The sequence below is a fragment of the Salvelinus alpinus genome, chromosome 11 (assembly GCF_045679555.1).
Source record: "Salvelinus alpinus chromosome 11, SLU_Salpinus.1, whole genome shotgun sequence".
In the NCBI taxonomy this organism is placed as follows: Eukaryota; Metazoa; Chordata; class Actinopteri; order Salmoniformes; family Salmonidae; genus Salvelinus; species Salvelinus alpinus.
In genome coordinates this window covers 52,237,816-52,259,343 of record NC_092096.1, presented here as the reverse complement: position 1 = coordinate 52,259,343, position 21,528 = coordinate 52,237,816, and the positions used below count along the sequence as shown (strand labels likewise).

General features: G+C 41.1%; 1 protein-coding gene and 2 long non-coding RNA genes across 3 annotated transcripts; all 3 read right to left on the bottom strand.

Annotated features, from left to right (window-relative positions):
* Positions 1–716: 716 nt before the first annotated feature.
* On the bottom strand, positions 717–2,025 carry LOC139534913 (uncharacterized). Its single transcript, XR_011667028.1, has 5 exons — positions 1,927–2,025; positions 1,269–1,772; positions 1,109–1,171; positions 916–990; positions 717–782 (listed from the first exon to the last, which is right to left on the bottom strand). It is a non-coding gene; the product is annotated as an uncharacterized lncRNA (long non-coding RNA).
* A 164-nt stretch (positions 2,026–2,189) lies between these two features.
* On the bottom strand, positions 2,190–21,197 carry LOC139533325 (basement membrane-specific heparan sulfate proteoglycan core protein-like). Its single transcript, XM_071331381.1, has 19 exons — positions 20,918–21,197; positions 20,394–20,657; positions 19,888–20,208; positions 19,509–19,787; positions 19,114–19,362; positions 18,103–18,332; positions 17,742–17,900; positions 12,681–12,777; positions 11,905–11,976; positions 11,707–11,769; positions 5,981–6,246; positions 5,379–5,598; positions 4,923–5,183; positions 4,394–4,678; positions 3,837–4,100; positions 3,333–3,653; positions 2,954–3,232; positions 2,549–2,797; positions 2,190–2,329 (listed from the first exon to the last, which is right to left on the bottom strand). Exons 1-19 carry the CDS (start codon positions 21,105–21,107, stop codon positions 2,190–2,192), a joined length of 4,209 nt encoding a protein of 1,402 aa, XP_071187482.1. The 5' UTR covers positions 21,108–21,197.
* On the bottom strand, positions 12,106–12,516 carry LOC139534914 (uncharacterized). The gene is made up of 3 exons (XR_011667029.1): positions 12,474–12,516; positions 12,288–12,348; positions 12,106–12,159 (listed from the first exon to the last, which is right to left on the bottom strand). It is a non-coding gene; the product is annotated as an uncharacterized lncRNA (long non-coding RNA).
* Positions 21,198–21,528: the final 331 nt, after the last annotated feature.

Sequence of the window (21,528 nt, the reverse complement as noted above, 5' to 3'; positions counted from 1 at the left end):
TGTTTTGACCAAATTAGGTTGTATGGAAACGTCGATGATGATGATGACAATATCTATTTACTGTAAGAAAGCACTCATACCATCTGGGGGATAAAAAAATTGTTTATTAAAAAAGCTCCATGCAAAGATATTGTAAAAGTACAGACCATTAGAAGGAAACGTGAATAATACTTTTTGGGAAATTCATATAGAATAACATATTTGTATCATCTGAATAAATCAACAATAAAACTCAATACACAATACAAAGCAGATACAATTGCTGTAGCTGCAGATGAGATGCATCATCATTGCACCATATAGTAAAACAAACGAAGCTTTTACAGTGAAACACAATGAAACCATGCTGAAATACAATAAAATAAGTAAGAACTCCTTAATGTACAAGGTGTTATTGCGTGTGTGTTTGCTTGTGTGTGTTTGCTTGTGTGTGCTGAGCGTACAAAATCCATGTTCCGGGTTCCTTCTTCTCCTCTGATGGTGTGTCCTTCCATCCCTCTGTCCCTCCATCCTTCTGTCCCTCCATCCCTTCCCCCTCAGGTACCTGCAACATGTCACCATACAAAGTTGTTTAGGACATGCAGTCAAATAAACTCTTAAGAATTAAACAATGATACATACTTTAAATAATTACATTTACATACATACTTTGATATCAGAGAATTAGATCCATATTAGTATCATATTAATTATCAATTGCATATGGCTATTAGTCTTACCTGGGGCTGTGCCTGGCTTCAATTGAGAATAGACTGAATCTGCCTCAGGTGGTGTTGCTGTTTCTGTTAGGAGTGAGGATAAAACACCAGAATAATATAACAGTTATATACAGAATATTATGCAGCTAGTCAAGATGGGGTCAGAGGTGTGAGGTTATGATAGGGGGAATATGGAAGGAGGGATGTCCTGTCTTACCTTTCTTCTTCTTGGCTTTGGCTTTCTGTTTAAGGTCAACCTCAGCATAGGTCACATCAAAAGGTCCAGTTGCTGCTGAAAATGAACATTTCCAGTCAACAACTGAAGGAATTAGCTTATTATGCATTTTTTTTAAACTATAAAATCATACATTTAGATTTCACTGACTGCCAACCTGTAGAATGGGTCTCACCTGTGGTCTTCCCTGTCTGGAACTCAGAATAGACTGGATTTTCTTTTGTATCAGCTGTCATTTCTGAGAAGGGGGAGAGAATTTGTATGTTTTTATGAAATTTGATGAGTAAAAAACACTGCTACATTTTGTAAGAATTTATAGGACAGTTGAGAGTTACTTTTCTTTTTCTTGTTTCTTGTCCAACTCTTTGAGTTGAATCTTGGCGTACATCACCTCACTTGGTCCAGCAGTAGCATCACCAGCATCTGAAATATACAGATAATACACTAATATCTCTACTTAGTATTAGTATGTTAGTAATATTAAACAACAGCAACAACAACTCTATACTGTATTCATGCTAAAATTAACATACAGGTAGCCTAGTGTTTAGTAACCGAAAGGTTGCTGGATCGAATCCCCGAGCTGACAAGGTAAAAATCTGTCGTTCTGCAACTGAGCAGGGTAGTTAACCACTGTTCCCCAGGCGCCGAAGACGTGGATGTCAATTAAGGCAGCCCCCCGCACCTCTCTGATTCAGAGGGGTTGGGTTAAATGCAGAAGACACATTTCATTTGAAGGTATTCAGTTGTACAACTGACTAGGTATCCCCCTTTCCCTTTCCCAGTACCATTGTCATTACTGTCTGAGGGCGTGATTGTATCATAGATGTTAGCGCCACCTGTTGGTCAAAGAAGAGAGATTAATAGGTTGGTTTTCCCTCAGCTTGCCTAGGGACATAGAGTACGGTAACATCTATATAAAGTGAATGGTGAAAAGTCAGTATATGAAGTTACAGAGAGGAGAGTGACAGTGGTCTGGGCTGAGAGACTGACCATGCTGCAGACGTGTATACCCAGCATCAGGAGCCTGGCCCTGGGTAGATCCTTGGTCCTGTTGGGGGTCCAGGTTGGTCCTCTGGGGCTGGGGGGGCCTACAGGGAGAGAGATACTCATGAAACACACAGATTATATTTTACTGTATGAAAAGTTGAAAGACCTGTAATGAGAAATGCATAATATTATACTGTATCAATTCGTTACTGTTTTAAACTTTTGTAATTAGACATTTTTCTCCTAAACATGAACCAAAAAGATAACTATGAATTGATAAAAGTCTCACCTCCGTCATTTTTATATCGACACAGCAGTACCAGGAGAACGGCCAGTAGAACACCAGCAACAACCAGGCCCACAACCACTCCTACTAGGACTGATGTAGAGGGTCCAGGAGTTACACCTGGAGAGAGAACAGCAAATCACTATCAGATTCTGAGGTAGTTGTAGAAAATAAATAAAGTAGTGGACAAAGTGAATATATATTTGACAACTGACTTGAGATCAGATGACCAGCCTGAGCTTGTAACTCCAAACCTACAGTATGCTTTTTAAACACTACAAATGACTGATGACCACAGATATTATGAAAAGGTCATGTGATTATAATAGTTTTTTTCACCTCTCACTGTCACCCAGCTCTCTGGTGATTCTCCTTCATTAGATTTACACTTATAGAAGCCTTCATCTGACTTGGAAACTGCAGGGATGGTCATCTCTAATGTGGTCTCATTCCTGATGAGTACTCCATCTTTGTAGAAATCAACCTTGGGGTTCGGGTTTGTTTCCTGATATCTATTTGTACAGCTGAGAGTCACAGACTCTCCCTCAGTTATGGGATAGGGAGGGCTCTCCAGGATCAGAGTGCCAACTGTATAACATATATATAAATAATACTTTAAATCTGAAGTAATCACCAACATGAGCTTGTATTTTATGAGATGCAAACATTCAGTTACAGAATTGAACATCATTATCAAACATTGTAATGTAAAAAACGTTAGTGACTGTTGTACAACAGACGTACCGTCCACTGTGATGTTGACAGCATTACTGTACTCTCCTGATCCAGACTCACACCAGTACACTCCACTGTCCCCTGTGTATGGGAACCTGATGGTACATGTGGACCCTGCTATTGATCCCCAGTTAGAGACACACCCTGACTCCACTGCTTTCTCTCTGTATCTCTTCAGTCTCCATCCAGTAGAGTTCCTCTTCTCCTCACAGCTTAGTGAGAGAGACTTTGATGTAAAGTGTTGAGTTCTGTTAGGTCTTATTTTGAGAGACACTGATGGTTGCGGATCTGAAACAAAGAGTGACAGAGACAAATGTATACAGTAGTTATATATACACATGAGGGGGACTTAAATGTGATTAAATGCAGTTTCAATGCAGTTAGTTACCTCCTGACCAGAGAAACTGAGGTTCACTGTAGAGTGTGTCATAGACTGGGTCTCCTCTCCCAGCTCTACACACATATCCTCCTGTGTGACTAGGACCAGCAGGGATCAGAGTGTAGGAGTCTTCACTAGTCCCACTGCCAGATAGAGGCTCTACAGAGTAGGACGTGTCCGATAGGGAGAGTAACCCAGCTGTGTAGGGAACAGTTTGGTACCAGAAGAACCTCCAGCCTGTAGATGACTCTTTAACCCCACAGATCAGAGTAACTGAGTCTCCAGGGTTCAGCCACTGAGGAGAGACACTCAGGACAGCTTGGGGTTTATCTGTTATGAAGGAAATGACAAATCAAATGTTCAGTCTTTAAAATGTTTACCCATTTTGTTATTATGGTATTGTACCTCACCCCAAAATCAAACTATAGTTTTGTTTCATTATTGAAACCACTGTCTGCTATTTGACCTCATCCCTTCTGTCTTTCTCTTGCAATCCCATAAAAACAGACTTACCTAACACTGTCAATTGTATAGCATTACTTGTCTGGGAGTGTTTTAAGCCATTTCTTTTCTGAAGACCTTCACAGGTATATAGACCATTCTTTGCAGGACTGATTCTGTACTCAGGCTCTGTTTTGGTGTAGACCGACTTCCCACTGTTATAAAAAGCATACTCAATCTCTTCTCCCCCTTGAATGTCACAACTGAGAGTGACAGTCTCGCCACTGAATATCTGGGGCCAGATGGGTTGGAGGGTCAGAACAGCCACAGGTCTCTCTGCACAGACACATCACAGAAAATAAACATTATCACACACATTAGAATGTAAAATAATGTTGATCAGCATTCATCACAACATGACCATATCATATGTTGTCATTTCTGAACATACAGTATGTAGTCTGAATTGTCTGACTTACCAAGATCTATCAGAATACTGACGTATACAGTGATGTCTACACACACACACACACACACACACACACACACACACACACACACACACACACACACACACACACACACACACACACACACACACACACACACACACACACACACACACTCACCTTTCACAGTGATAGTGACAGGATCACTGATGATTGATGATATGGATCTGGACTGGATCTCTCCCTGACACCAGTAGAGACCCTGGTCAGACTCAGCAGCTCTTTTTATGGTGAAGGTGACTCCTGTTGTTGTGTGTCTGCCAGGCAAGGTCACTACTTTCTTACTGTTGTCTTTGTACCATGTATACCTCCAGCCACTGTCAGACCCCACTGAACACGTCAGAGTTACTGTCTCTCCATTGTATGCAGGGTTTGGTGTTATGGTCAGTGTAGCTTTGGGCAGGGCTGTGAGAAAAGAGCATAATTTAAAGATCTGGATACATGCTTAGCAACATCCAAAGATTTAGCTGTTGTTGGAACGTTTTCTTACTATAAAAGTCCATTATAGGGGTATGTTGACTTGATTAGGTTTGAATTAAAAGTATACATCTGTTTTTGTTTAAAAAAAATACTTTCACTGTACAGAATAATATGAAGATCTTATCCTTCTCAACATTTAAGTAAGTGATGGTTATGTTATTAAACTCACCAGCAACAACGATGGTGAGAGATGAGCTGAGATATGTCCTCTCGGGCCGTCTTGTCCTTGTCCCCTCACACTGGTACTGACCAGCCTGGTCAGGGAGATAGATGGTGGTGGTCTTACTGGTCGGAATGGGAAGCAGTTGGTTGTCTCTGTGCCAGCGGTACGTCCAGTCTCTGTAGTCTGATATGTCACACTGCAGAGTGACTGTCTCTCCAGAATAGAGGGGACCGCGTGGAGAGGCTTTCACTGAGGCCGTGGGAAGAGCTGTAGAAACACAGTTATATATGAAGACAAATGCAGTCAGAGCACAAATCTTTCCAACGTATGATCTTACTTCTGTAGGTAGTACTGTAACTATGCATTTTCCCATTAATACTGACACACAGACCACATCTACATGATTGACTCAATATAAATAGTGTCCATTTGTTTGATAAAAAAACACATAAAGTAACTCACATTTCACAGTGATAGTGACAGGATCACTGATGATTGATGATATGGATCTGGACTGGATCTCTCCCTGACACCTGTAGAGACCCTGGTCCGACTCAGCAGCTCTACTGATGGTGAAGGTGGCTCCTGTTGTAGTGTGTCTGCCAGACAAGGTCACTACTTTTTTTTTGTTGGTCTTTGTACCATGTAAAGCTCCAGCCACTGTCAGATCCCACTGAACACGTCAGAGTTACTGTCTCTCCATTGTATGCAGGGTCTGGATTTACGGTCAGTGTAGTTTCAGGAAGAGCTAAGAAAACAGAGAGCAGAATATCAAAACATCTGGATTCATGCTTGGTCATTTATATTAATTTTGCTTTTGCATTTAAGTTTTGATTGAAGTTTATTTTAAATAGGGGTATGTTGACTCCATTCAGTTAGAATTTATAGTGTACACAGTATATCTGTATTTAGATTAACCCTCATTGGCTCAAAATTCTTAAAGTCCAGATAGTGATTGAAGATTAATAGTGAGCTCACCAGTGACACTAATGTAGAGAGATGTATCTATGTCAAGTGGTTATGGGCATGGAGGCACTTGAGAGATAAGATGATATACCTGTTACCGTCAGTCTGACTGCATCACTCCACTCAGAATACTTCTTCTGATCAATATGTTTACCCAGACACCAGTAGTTACCATTGTCTGAAATCTTAACCTCACTGATCTCATATTCATGCTTCCTACTGAGGAAGTCTACATCATCCTTGCTCCATGTGTATTCCCAGTCAGTGACTTCTCCCCTCTGTATGTTACATCTGAGAGTGACAGACTCTCCACTGAATATCTGGGAGGATGTGGGGTATATGGTCAGAACAGCCTTTGCCTTTCCTGCACAAAATAAAACCAGCATGATACAATTGTTTTTTTGAGACACTCAAAACTAAAATTATGTCTCGTCAAAAGAAGCTTTTAAAATAACAAATAAAACATTTGATGAAACATTAAGAGTTTGAGGCTTGATCAAGTGTTCAAATATTTACCATCATCATCTTCAGAGTGTCCAGAGTAGATGTGTGTACTCAGCACTACAACAAAGAAAGTCACATCGCTCCAATATTATCTGATTACCAAATCCATCCTGTACTTTATTTTAAAGGTGCAATCTATGATTTCTACACACATTTTTTATCATAAAATTAATCATAGGCATTTATTCTTGAAGAGTATAACTTTTAACTCCCTCAAAACTGTCTGATCCCATCATAAACCGAAATATATGGTTATTTTATGACAATTATTGTAAACAATGTAGATGAATGAATTTCCTTAGCCCCATCCCTCAGCCATATACCACAAAAAGTGTCAGGGTGGCCATTTTGTGGTAGTTTGAATTACGGACTGCAGCTTTAAATAGCCGCTGACTTCCCATGTTCTGCACACAGAGAGTGTACAGAGACCAAAAACACCACAACACCACTCATTAATCTCTTAACACAGTTTACTATAACTGTAGCGAAGGAACCCTCAACCATTTACAATAATCACAACTTGATTATACAACACATCCAACAAATATTGCATTTTATATTCATTGTCATTGACAACACATTTTGCAACCACTGAGTTAACACCACTCTTTAGTTCCTGAGTAATGACTTGGTTAAATGCACACCACCACACTAACCAGGTCTGCATGGCATCGGCTATACAAGCTCAGGTTCTCACAGAGATGCAACATCAATGTAGGGTGGTCACTTTCTTACTTCATATCTACACCATATTTGCTGATATTTCCTTTGAGTGCCATTTACTAATATTTTCTCAATAAGGGCTAAAACACCAAAAACAAACCTAAAGCGTGAAACTGTCTTCATTTTGATTAATGTCTTATTCCCTTTTCCCTTAAATTCTTAGTAAATCAGGTAATTAGTGTTCATAAACAAACCCACTAACTCAGTACTTACATAGCAGCAAACAGAGCAAGGTGTGCTCCATTCTGTCCCCACAGACAAGTGACTTTCTCTACAACTACAGTCCTTCTAACAAACCCCTTTACTTCCTATATGATGACAGTCTGCTTAGATCACACCACTACACTCTGAGATCACACCTCTTCACTGTACACAGAAAAACAGAGAGAAAGATTCTAGAGAAATGTAAAAATAGATAGATAAGTAAGTGTAGGCCTTCCCTCAAACCTTTGCTCAGTTGTCAGGTGGCAAGCCAAGCCAGCTAACCTCAGTTGAGGCACAATGGAAATGGACATCTCCAGCCACCTCTCACTTCTCAATCACTCTCTCTCTCTCTCACACACACACACACACACACACACACACACACACACACACACACACACACACACACACACACACACACACACACACACACACACACACACACACACACACACACACACACACACACACACACACACACCACACCACACCTCAGATGGTTCTGTTATGAGTAATACGTTTAGTTAGCTACTGTCTACATAGATATGTTTGTTATTGTGTTGTTTATGGTTGTATTTCAATTTGTTTGTATATGTGATGTGTATCAGGGCTATTGTTCATGTACTGTATTATGTGTGTGTTGTTTGTGTGTGTGATGTGTGTGTGTGTGTGTGTGTATCTGTGTGTGTGTCTATGTTAAGCGGTTTGTTTGTGTGTGTGTGTGTGTGTGTGTGTGTGTGTGTGTGTGTGTGTGTGTGTGTGTGTGTGTGTGTGTGTGTGTGTGTGTGTGTGTGTGTGTGTATATTGTTTATGTTTGCCTATTGTTTATTTTTGTCATTATTTTAAACTTTTTTCACTTCCTTTTCTTTTTATAAATTATTTTTTTACTAATTTATTCCATGTTTATTCCATTTATTCCATATTCCTTATTTATTCCATAGAGACACATACCAGCTCTACTGGTAGTACTAATACTACCAGCACTACTAAACTGGCACCTGTCAATGACACAAGTTGTTCTGCTTCCACGGGCACATTCAATGCTAGCATCAGTAATTCTACATTTGTTGATAGACCAGCTAGCATGGACACTGACAGTTGTGAATCTGATGCAGCCGAAGAGCTACTGCCCCCTTACCCGGGAAAGAACCGAACAACAGATGGGGACGTTGGACCATCTAAGAGGCGCAAATATGATGAGAATTACATTGATTTGGTGTTCACTTATATTGGGAGTAGTGCCTTTCCTCAGTCAGAGTGTGTTATATGTTCAAAAGTACTATCTCACAACTCGATGAAACCTTAACTCTTGCGCAGACATTTAGAAACAAAACATGCCAATTTGAAAAATAAGCCACAGGAGTTTTTTGAGCGAGAATTAAGACGACTTTCGAGAAATAAGACATGTATAACAGCAACAGATAACATTAATAAGAAGGGGCTAGAAGTGTCTTATATGTTGAGCTACCGAGTGGCGAGACTTGTCTGACAGCTTGCATGATGACGAGCTTCTCACACGACTGGCCTATCTGGGTGATGTTTTTTCTCGCCTGAAAGATCTGAATCTAGGATTACAGGGACTCTCCGCAACTATATTCAATGTGCTAGACAAAATTGAGGCTATGATTAAGAAATTGTAGCTCTTCTCTGTCTGCATTAACAAGGACAACACACAGGTCTTTCCATCATTGTATGATTATGTTGTGTGCAAATAAACTCAAGCTTACGGACAATGTCAAATCTGATATAGCGTAGCACCTGAGTGAGTTGGGTGCGCAATTACGCAGGTACGGATGACACGGATGACACAAACAACTGGATTCGTTATCCCTTTCATGCCCTGCCTATAATCCACTTACCGATATCTAAAAAAGAGAGCCTCGTCGAAATTGCAACAAGCGGTTCAGTGAAAATTGAATTTAATCAGAAGCCATTGCCAGATTTTTGGATTGGGCTGCACTCAGAGTATCCTGCCTTGGAAATCACGCTGTTAAGACACTGATGCCCTTTGCAACCACGTACCTATGTGAGAGTGGATTCTCGGCCCTTACTAGCATGAAAACTAAATATAGGATTATTTACATCATTTCAAGCGCACACTTTTCATTACCTGTGGTGAGTTATTCACAATTTTCGATGAAAAAATAATGTTTTATATGTAAGATGGTTAAATAAAGAGCAAAATGATTGATTGATTATTATATTATTATTTATGCCATTATCCTATAAGAGCTCTATGTCACTTCCCATGAGCCAGGTTGTGACAAAAACTCACTCATTCTTATGTTTAAAAAATGTATTGTTTTGTCTGTGTGTGGCAGGCTTACAATGATGGCAAAAATAATATGGTCCCATTACAAAAACTCCAAATACTTGTTAGTTTTTCAAAAAATAAGCCTGAAACCTCGAATAAAGACTGTTGACATCTAGTGGAAGCCATAGGAATTACAATTTGGGTGACGGAGATATATAGAAACAATAGGTTTCCATAATAAGAGCCTGGGAGGTGAAAAAAATAATAGTTCTGGTCGGATTTTCTTCAGATTTTTGCCTGCCATATCAATTATGTTATAGTCTCAGACATTTTTTTAACAGTTTTAGAAACTTCAGAGTGTTTTCTATGCAATGCTACCAATTATATGCATATCCTGGCTGGGCCACAGTAACAGGCAGTTTATTTTGGGCAGTGTTAATTTTCATCTAGGCTTCATATACCTGCAGAAGTGTTTGCATGACTTCTTCTGCATGCTCATAGGTCAGTGTGGCTGAGGGATAGAAACACCTGCCAACTTTCTCATTAGGTAGTGAGTCCCAGGTTACTGACAAAGGCCCCTAATCTACGTTTCAGGTAACATCTGTGGTGATGTCACTTCCTGTGATTTGTGGTCAATGACCGGGCTGCCAGCTGTCTGTCTGACCACATAGACATAAACACATAGACACGGAAACACCCTAACTGGAACAGTGACCTTCCAGACCATGCAGGGACACTGAAAATATCAGTCAGAGTCATACACCACTAATGTCATTAATCGTCATGACCTGTCTGTAGGATGAGGAGGCAATATGGGAGAACTGGTAGTCATGCATACGTAGGTTCCTATGTGGAATTCAATGCAGAAATTAAAATATTTAATATTGTTTCCCTTTAGGTACCACACCCTGGCTAATGAGTCTTACCTTTGCTTACTTGGAAGATCCCTTTGCCATCATATATGTGCATGTCCACATTTCAATATTAAAAAGGAAGTGATGCACAGTACCAGAACTAACCAGCTCCTCAGAACTCCTGCAGAGTATATGACATCATAAAACTGAGAAGCAGTGTTCTTTTCAGACACACTCTTCCCCCAAAAGTCATTCTGAACATCTCAACGGGTCTTCAGCTGATGGGGTACGGCTTTTCAACTTTGCTTACGGGGCATTTATGTTATATTCTTCAAGATTCAATGGGTAGATATAATTAAGTCCAAAAATTGATGTAGAAATAGCAGATTGCCCTTTAACTCACACATTGAGGAGAGTGAGATCTATACTAGGCTGAAAGGAGGTTTGACCAAATGAGGTTTTATGGAAAAGTTGATGATGATGATGACAATATCCATTTACTGTAAGAAAGCACTCATGCCATCTGGTGGATACATTTATTTTAATTAAAAAGCACAATGCAAACATATTGTAAAAGTACAGGCCATTCACAAGAATACGTGAATAATACTTGTTGGGAAATTCATATACAAATATGTTATTCTATCATCTGAATGACAGATATAAATCAACATCACAATTCAATACACAATACAAAGCAGATACAATTACTGTAGCTGCAGATAAGATCCATCATCATTACACCTTATAATAAAAACATCTGTTACAGTGAAACACAATTAAACCATGCTTAAGTATAATATATCTGTTGGTAAATAAAATAAGAAACAAATCCTTATTGTACTATATGTTATTGTGTGTTTGTGTGTTGCTTGTGTACGTTGACCTTCTATAATCCATGTTGCTGGGTTCCTTCTGCTCCCTCCTCGATGGTGTGTCCCTCCATCCCTCCTTCTCCACATTGTTCCATCCGTCCATCACACCATTACCTCCATCCTTCCATCCTTCCATACCACCATCCCTCCAACCCTCCATATTTCCATGCAGCCATCCTTTTATCCCTCCATCCTTTTATCCCTCCATCCCTCCATCCCTCCATCCCTTCCCCCTCAGGTACCTGCAACATGTCACCACACAGAGTTGTTTCGGACATGCAGTCAAACAAAATCTTTAGAATCAAACAAAGAGACATATTTTAAATAGACACAGTATACTTTGATATCAGAGCATTAGTTCCATATTAGTATCATATTAAGTATCAATAGCATATGGCTATTAGTCTTACCTGGGGCTGTGACTGGCTTCAATTGAGAATAGACTGAATCTGCCTCAGGTCGGGTTGATGTTTCTGTAAGGGGTGAGGATAAAACACCAGAATAATATAACAGTTATATACAGAATATTATACAGCTAGTCAATATGGGGTCAAAGAAGTGTGAGGTTATGATAGGGGGAATATTGAAGGAGGGATATCCAGTCTTACCTTCGTTCTTCTTGGCTTTGGCCTTCTGTTTAATGTCAAACTCAGCATAGGTCACATCAACAGGTCCAGTTGCTGTTGAAAATTGAAATTTCCAGTCAACAAATGAAGGAATTAGCTTATTGCATATTCTGCATCTTCATTGAAACTCAAAAATCGCACATGTAGATTTCACTGAAAGCCAACCTGTAGAATGGTTCTTACCTGTGGTCTTCCCCGTCTTGACCTCAGAATAGACTGGATTTTCTGTTGGATCAGCTGGCATTTCAGAGGAGGAGAAGGAGGAGATAGTACGTTTCTATCAAATTTAATGAGTAAAAAACACTGCTACATTTTGTATTAATTTATGTGACAGTTGAGTATTACTTTTCTTCTTCTTGTCCAACCTTTTGAGTTGAATCTGTGTGTACGTCACATCACTTGATCCAGTAGTAGCAGCACCAGCATCTGAAATATACAGGTAATACACTAATATCTCTACTTAGTGTTAGTATGCTAGTCATATTAAACATATGAAGAGCAACAACAACTATATACTGTATTCATGCTTAACTTAACATAGTGTACAGTACCGCTGTCATTACTGTCAGAGGGAGTGATTGTATCATAGATGTTTTGACCTATTGGTCAAAGAAGAGAGAGAAAGATTAATTGGATGGTTTTCCTTCAGCTTGCCTAGGGACATAGAGTACGGTAACATGTTGTATACAAAGTGGATGGTGAAAAGTCAGTGTGTGAGGTTACAGAGAGGGTAGAGCGGTCTGGACTAAGAGACTGACCATGCTGCAGATGTGTATACTCAGCATCAGGAGCCTGGCCCTGGGTAGATCCTTGGTCCTGTTGAGGGTCCAGGTTGGTCCTCTGGGGCTGGGGGGCCTACAGGGAGAGAGATAGTCATGAAACACACACAGTAGATGTTACTGTATGAAAAGGAACATAGTTGAAAGACAGGTGTACTCGTGATAATATTCTGTTTCAACATGAACCTGTAAAGAGAAATTCATAATTTAACATGGGTCCCTGCTTCTTTAAACCAATGCGGAGATGGGAAAGGCAGGACCTGCAGCGCGATATGTCAAAAATAGAAATGACTTCTATTTTAGCCCTTGGCAACGCAGACGCTCGTTGTCGTGCACGAGCAGTGTTTGTGCAATAATTGAATAACATGTATTTCTAAATATATTTTGTACCGCTCGCGCACGTGACTTGTCTGGTCTGGTCAGCATGTTAGCATTGTCTTTGTAACATGTATAGCTCCAGCCACTGTCAGATCCCACTGAACATGTCAGAATTACTGTCTTTCCAGTGTATGCAGGTGTCACGACTTCCGCCGAAGTTGGTCCATCTCCTTGTTCGGGCGGCGTTCGGCGGTCGACGTCACTGGCTTTCTAGTCACCACCGATCCATGTTTCATTTTCGTTTTGTTTTGTCTTCTTTGTACACACCTGGTTTCCATTCCATAATCATGTTCCTTACTTAACCCTCTGACTTCCCCTTTTGTTTTGTGCGTGATTGTGTTTGTCAAGTGGTTCCGTGTACGTGTTCTGGATTGTTTATATTTATCCTTGTTGGATTATTGTTGATATTGAGTAAAGATCGTGGCTTTACTCATACCTGTGTCCTGCGCCTGACTCCACTTTATTCCATTCACCTGGAACACTGACAGCAGGGTTTGGATTTACAGTTAAGGTAGTTTCAAGCAGAGCTAAGAAAACAAAGACAGGAATGAAAAATGTGGATAAATTCCTGGTTATTTAAAATCATTTATCTGTTTTCAGTTTTGATGAAAGTTGAGTTTACATACTGTAGGGGTATGTTGACTCCATTCAGTTAGAATTTACAGTGTTTACGGTACGACATTTACATTAACCCTCCTTGGCTCAGAATTCAGAAATTCCAGATAGTGATTGAAGATAAATAATGAACTCACCAGTGACGTTGATGTGGAGAGATAAAATGAGATATGAATTTTGGGGCGGTCTTGTCCTTGTCCCCTCGCACTGGTTCTGACCAGCCTGGTCAGAGAGAGAGATGGTGGTGGTTTTACTGGTCTGACCTGAAATCTGTTCTTTATTTATTAACCAGTGGTAAGTCCAGCCTGTGAAGTCCAATATGTCACAATGCAGCTTCTATCAGATACAGAGGTACCATACTCTGGAATTCTTATCTTCACATTGTCAAAACCTCATCATCCCTCAATAACTTCAAACGAAGACTTGGGGTCAGCCTGATGAACCAAACTACCCAATTGTCACGCCCTGGCCTTAGTATTCTTTGTTTTCTTTATTATTTTAGTTAGGTCAGGGTGTGACATGAGGTATGTTTGTGTTTTTGTCTTGTCTTGGGTGGTTGTAGTGTCTAGGGGGATTTGTTAGAGTGTATGGGTTTGTGTTGATACTGACAAGGACATACATCCCTGCACAACTTTTCATGTGTACTCATCAGCCCAACAACTAGGTTTTCACAGGTTTTTGCATATGATTACAACCAATTCTCTATGTGTCTCTCTATGATCACGGTGGGAAACGGCAGCTTCACACAGTGCCTTCCTTCACAAACCCACAGTGCTAAAGAGGAAGAGAGCAAACCATGACCACTCAACTATGACAAACAAGTGACCTAATGTGAAGTTCTTCAGCCTTTTAATTTCATACACCTTGCACTCGAAAAAGTCAAACCTAACCAATTGCTTAATTAGCGTTATTATGCAAGTTGAGTGGACTTAAAAATGACAAGAATTTAAGCAAAAGTTTTAGTCTTTAATCAACAAACTCTGCTTGAAGTCAGTTGTATTTGAACAAGCTTGTTGAGTAAAATACAAAATGAATGTTTGCTCAAAACAACTCAAAAACACACCAATCATCATCATTATCGTTATTCCAGCATGATCTCTTGCAGGTTGATTGTCAGAACGGTTTGTTTCATGTATTTGCATGTACTATGACTGGTTGCTTACGCTACACAAACATAGATAACATACATTTTTCTAAACAAATCCAATCTGTTAGTTGGACTTATTTCACACATTACTGATATGTTTGTTCCAGTTTATATGATTTAGGTAGTCTCAATAATCAATCTTCTCTACCCCAACAGTCATTCTGAATGCAGGTTGCATGTGACTGAAAGTTTCAATAGTTGGATATCCTAACTTTGGATGGATTCCAATAGAAATGACACATCCCATTGCAAGCCGGCATAATTTGACTAAACCAGGAGTTTCAGACCAGTGTGTTAGGGTGTAACTAGGCCCTCAGGGGCTTTATGATATATGTAATGTGTTGTCATAATGAGTTTAATTTTAAATGTAACATATCCACTTAGACATTCACTTGGTGAAGGCTACAGTACTGAAAACCATTCAATACAACAATCATGTTGCTAACAAATACAGTCGTGAGTGGAAATTACAAATCACTCTAAATGCAAGTCACTCAAGGTATGCAAATAAGGTAGAATTATTTTTGATTCTCTGATCAGCATATTTTTTTTAGAATGAACTGAATTCCATCTGATTATTGGGACAGACATGAATGCCATTTTGGACATGCGGACAAATCAAATAAGACTAACTACAATCCACATGTAACAAAGGCTCTCCATCATATACTCACTGATTACAACCTCATTGATGCCTGGCGAGCACATAATCCTAATGCAAAATAGTACATCAACCTCACTAATCAATGGCATACTAGTATCTAAATCAATTTTCTTTAATCTAGAAAATAGAAATTCGACATATGAGCTTGTCTGATCACCACGCCTTCTACTGCTTATTACACATTTCCGAATCTTCTAATTGTATCTAGGCCCTCAAACAAAGGTATAAGTGTAACGTTCGTCGTCGGTGGAAGGAAGAGTGGACCAAAGCGCAGCGTAGAAAGAGTTCATGATATTTATTTTCAAGAAACACTCAAACAAAAATAACAAATTCAAAAAACCGAAAGCGAACAGTTCCGTCAGGCACAGACACTAAACAGAAAATAACACCCCACACAACCCAAACGGAAAATCACAACTTCTATATGATCCCCAATCAGATACAACGATAGACAGCTGCCTCTGATTGGGAACCATGCTCAGCCAAAAACACAAAGAAATAGAAAACATAGATTTTCCCACCCGAGTCACACCCTGACCTAACCAAACATAGAGAATAATAAGGATCTCTAAGGTCAGGGCGTGACAATAAGGCCTTATGACATACTGTATATATGAGAATCATCAAAGGGAGAAGGAAATAAAGCAAATCGTGTAGGTTGTGATGAAATTAAACAGTAACATCTAGGCCTATCTACAGAATGTACACGTGTACGATACAGAGGATGCAGAGGGTTCTATTTCTATGGTAGGCCCAGCCTATGACCACATCCTGTTCAGCTCACAGTACTTTCTGGTAGGGAGAGGGGGCCTTCTGGAAGTCCAAATGTAATCTTGTCATACAGAGTCTGTGGCTACACGTGACAGATAATCAAGAAGAAACTGTTTCAGCATCAAGAAAGGTATAGACTATTCTCAAAGTAGACTACATAGTCTTCCATTCAACCACAGACATTTTACCATTATGACCATTTATATCTTACCTTGTTCAATCTTGGGATAACCAGATCATTGACAGTTTCATAGATGGATATTGGGTTTACCTGACTATTTGATCTTGTCAAAATACAGCCCAATTACAATACAGTACATACAGCTTCCACACATTCAGATACATAATAACGACAATGCATACTTACATCTCTAATTCTTGTGTTGTCCATAATATCAGCATATATTGTGTTATCAGTTTCATCTGCTGTATTTTATAAGAACAAAATATCAACCAATCAGATACATTTAATACAGGATATCAACAAACATACCCAGTAATTAATGAGGGGTCTCACCCTTTTTCTAATTTCTGAAATGTCACCTTAAGTATAGTGGAGGCCCCTAAGCTGTACATACCTGTGTTACTTCGGCCCCTGCAGTAGCACACTGCCACAGCTACAGTGAGGATCAGCACCACAGCGCCTCCCACTGATACTCCGATATAGATGGTATACCACACCAGTCCTGTCACATATTGTACAACACACATGATTAGACTATACAATATGATAACGACTAAACGTGTCACGACTTCCACCGAAGGTGGCTCCTCTCCCTGTTCGGGCGGCCCTCGGCGGTCGCCGTCGCCGGTCTACTAGCTTCCACCGTTCCCCTTTCCTTTTCTTTTGGTTTTGTCTGTTTTGTGTATCACCTGGTTTCACTTTGGTTAATTAGGGGGGTATTTAATTCGACATTTCCTTTGGGGTTTTGTGCGGGATTGTTTTCGTTGAACTGTCATGTAGTTTGGGGTTTCGTTTTATTTGCTCATGTTCTACAGGGGGGTTTTCCCTGGACTGTGTCTGAGTGGGGATTTTCATTGCGATTACTGTAGCCCGGAGTCCTGTTGTTTTCTTGAGCCAGTTAAATTAAACGCCCTTTCTTTGGTACTTGTTTCTCCTACGCCTGACTCTACACCCACATCTCCTTGGGGAGATCTGACAGAATCCCACAACAAAATCATGGAGTCAGCAGGAGGGGACACGCCCACCCCGTCCATGGAAGAGCGTGTGCAACAGCACACTGCGGTATTACACCGATTGGGGACAGCGATGGATCAGGTGTTGGCGAGAATGGAGAGATGGGAGAGGAGCGGCCTCCCTACCTCGTCTTCAGCCACTCTCCAGCCTACACCACCAACTTCTCCGGCGGGGTCCGGCCCCAGCGAGATTCGGCTCGCTCTCCCGAGGGACTACGATAGGACGGCTGCCGGGTGTAAGGGGTTCCTGCTGCAGCTGGAGCTTTACCTCGTCTCCTGTCTTTCGGGTCAAGCCCTGGAGTGGGCCAACGTGGTCTGGGAGGGCCCGGACTCGGCGAGGGACCATTACCCAGAGTTCACCTGCCGCTTCCGGGCGGTGTTTGATCACCCACCAGAAGGCAGAGCTGCGGGTGAACGGCTGTTTCACCTAAGGCAGGAGAGGAGGAGCGCACAGGATTTCGCACTGGAGTTCCGGACCCTGGCCGCCGGCGCGGGGTGGAATGACATGGCCCTGATGGACCATTGTAGGTGTAGCATGCGGGAGGACGTCCGCCGGGAGCTAGCCTGTCGTGACACCACTCTTTCACTGGACCATTTAATAGACATGTCCATCAGGCTGGACAACCTGCTGGCTGCTTGCGGGCGTCCTGATCAGGGTCTGTTCGTTCCACCTCCCAGCTCTCCTGCTCCGACACCCATGGAGTTAGGGGGTGCTGCTGGTAGGGCCACCGGAGCTGGAGCCTCCTCCTGCACCAGCTGTGGTCGGAGAGGACACACTGCTGACCGGTGCTGGAGGAGCTCGTCTGGGAGTCAAGAGGGCAGGCAGAGCACGGTTCGAACACCTCAGGTGAGTCAGCACCTGTAGAAGTCAAATCTGGATGTGGTTTACAGAAGACTGACAGCAAAACATACCTCTAAACATATCTAAGTGTTTTGTTGTAGAGTTTGAGTCACTGTGTGAAGAAACAAGGTGAACATCTGGGACATCTTATCGCTCCCTTCAGGACAGACCTGTAACTACTCCACATTCTTGTCTGCTGGGTCTGCCATCTTATTCCTTCCTCTCTCTATGTCATCATATTAGTACAGACATGGACCACTTCTGTATGGGTTCATATCAGTAGAAGTCAAATCTGGATGTGGTTTACAGAAGACTGACAGCAATATTTTCAAAGCAATACAATGATGTAGGGAATCATGACTTTTTGTTTGACATATGAGATTTAATAGAACATTTAAAATCCAAAATACAACACACCCTCCATTGTCTTACGTCAGTTGGCGTCACTCCTATTTAATCGTCGTCATGCGGAATCATTGCGCTATCTGACATAAGACAATAAACACCCTCCTATAACTACTGTACCAGCCTGAGCTTGCAACTCCAAACCTACAGTATGCTTTTTTAACACTACAAATGACTGATGACCACAGATATTATGAAAAGGTCTTACTGATGACCACAGATATTATGAAAAGGTCATGTGATTATAATAGTTTTAGAGATGGAGACAATGGAACCTGGAGGGAATATCAAAACATATGTTTTACCATCAACACACACACACACACACACACACACACACGCACACACACACGCACGCACGCACGCACGCACGCACGCACACAGCTCATCTCACCTCTCACTGTCACCCAGCTCTCTGGTGATTCTCCTTCATTAGATTTACACTTATAGAAGCCTTCATCTGACATGGATACTGCAGGGATGGTCATCTCTCCTGTGGTATCATTCCTGATGAATATTCCATCTTTGTAGAAATCAACCTTGGGGTTCGGGTTTGTTTCCTGATATCTATTTGTACAGCTGAGAGTCATAGATTCTCCCTCAGTTATGGGATAGGGAGGGCTCCCCAGGATCAGAGTGCCAACTGTGTAACATAATATATAAATAATACTGTAAATCTGGAGTAATCACTCACATGAGCTTGTATTTTAATGAGATGCAACCATTCAGTTACAGAAATGAACATCATTATCATACATTGTAATGTAAAAAAGGTTAGAATAGACTTACCGTCCACTGTAATGTTGACAGCATTACTGTACTCTCCTGATCCAGACTCACACCAGTACACTCCACTGTCCCCTGTGTATGTGGATCTGATGGTACATGTGGACCCTGCTATTGATCCCCAGTTAGAGCCACACTCTGACCCCACTGCTTTCTCTCTGTATCTCTTCAGTCTCCATCCAGTAGAGTTCCTCTTCTCCTCACAGCTTAGTGAGAGAGACTTTGATGTAAAGTGTTGAGTTATGTTAGGTCTTATTTTGAGAGACACTGAAGGTTGCGGATCTGAAACAAAGAGTGACAGAGTCAAACGTACACAGTGGTTATATATACACATGAGGGTGACTTAAATATGATTAAATGCAGTTTCAATGCAGTTAGTTACCTCCTGACCAGAAAAACTGAGGTTCACTGTAGAGTGTGTCATAGACTGGGTCTCCTCTCCCAGCTCTACACACATATCCTCCTGTGTGACTTGGACCAGCAGGGATCAGAGTGTAGGAGTGTTCAGTATTCCCATCTCCAGATAGAGGCTCTACAGAGTAGGACGTGTCCGATAGGGACAGTAACCCAGCTGTGTAGGGAACAGTTCGGTACCAGAAGAACCTCCAGCCTGTAGATGACTCTTTAACCCCACAGCTCAGAGTAACTGAGTCTCCAGGGTTCAGCCACTGAGGAGAGACACTCAGGACAGCTTGGGGTTTATCTGTTATGAAGGAAATGAAACAAATCAAATGTTCAGTCTTTAAAATGTTTACCCATTTTGTTATTATGGTATTGTACCTCAACCCAAAATCTAACTATAGTTTTGTTACACCATTGAAACCACTGTCTGCTATTTGACCTCATCCCTTCTGTCTTTCTCTTGTAATCCCATAAAAACAGACTTACCTAACACGGTAAAATGTATAGCATTACTTGTCTGGGAGTGTTTTAAGCCATTTGTTTTCTGAAGACCTTCACAGGTATATAGACCATTCTTTGCAGGACTGATTCTGTACTCAGGCTCTGTTTTGGTGTAGACCGACTTCCCACTGTTATAAAAAACATACTCAATCTCTTCTCCCCCTTGAATGTCACAACTGAGAGTGACTGTCTCCCCACTGAATATCTGGGGCCAGTTGGGTTGGAGGGTCAGAACAGCCACAGGTCTCTCTGCACAGACACAACACAGAAAATAAACATTATCACACACATTAGAATGTAAAATAATTTTGATCATCATTTATCACAACATGACCATATCATAAGTTGTCATTTCTGCATACAGAATGGACTCTGAACTGTCTGACTTACCAAGATCTATCAGAATACTGACATTACAGTGATGTCTACACACACACACACACACGCACGCACGCACGCACGCACGCACACACGCACACACACACACACACACACACACAGTTACTCACCTTTCACAGTTATAGTGACAGGATCACTGATGATTGATGATATGGATCTGGACTGGATCTCTCCCTGACACCAGTAGAGACCCTGGTCAGACTCAGTAGCTCTACTGATGGTGAAGGTGGCTCCTGTTGTAGTGTGTCTGCCAGACAAGGTCACTACTTTCTTAGTGTTGTCTTTGTACCAAGTATACATCCAGCCACTGTCAGACCCCACTGAACACGTCAGAATTACTGTCTCTCCAGTGTATGCAGGGTTTGGTGTTATGGTCAGTGTAGCTTTGGGCAGGGCTGTGAGAAAGAAAATAATTTAAAGATCTGGATACATGCTTAGCAACATCCATAATAATTTAGCTGTTGTTGTGAATGTTTTCTTGCTATACAAGTCTGATTTTAAATAGGTGTACAGTGCAGTCAGAGCACAAATCTCTCCAACGTATGATCTTACTTCTGTAGGTAGTACTGTAACTATTCATTTTTCCATTCATACTGACACACAGACCACATCTACATGATTGACTCACATTTGCCTCAAAATTCAGAATATCTAGATAGGGATTGAAGATTAATAGTGAGCTCACCAGTGACGCTAATGTGGGGAGATGAGCTGAGATATG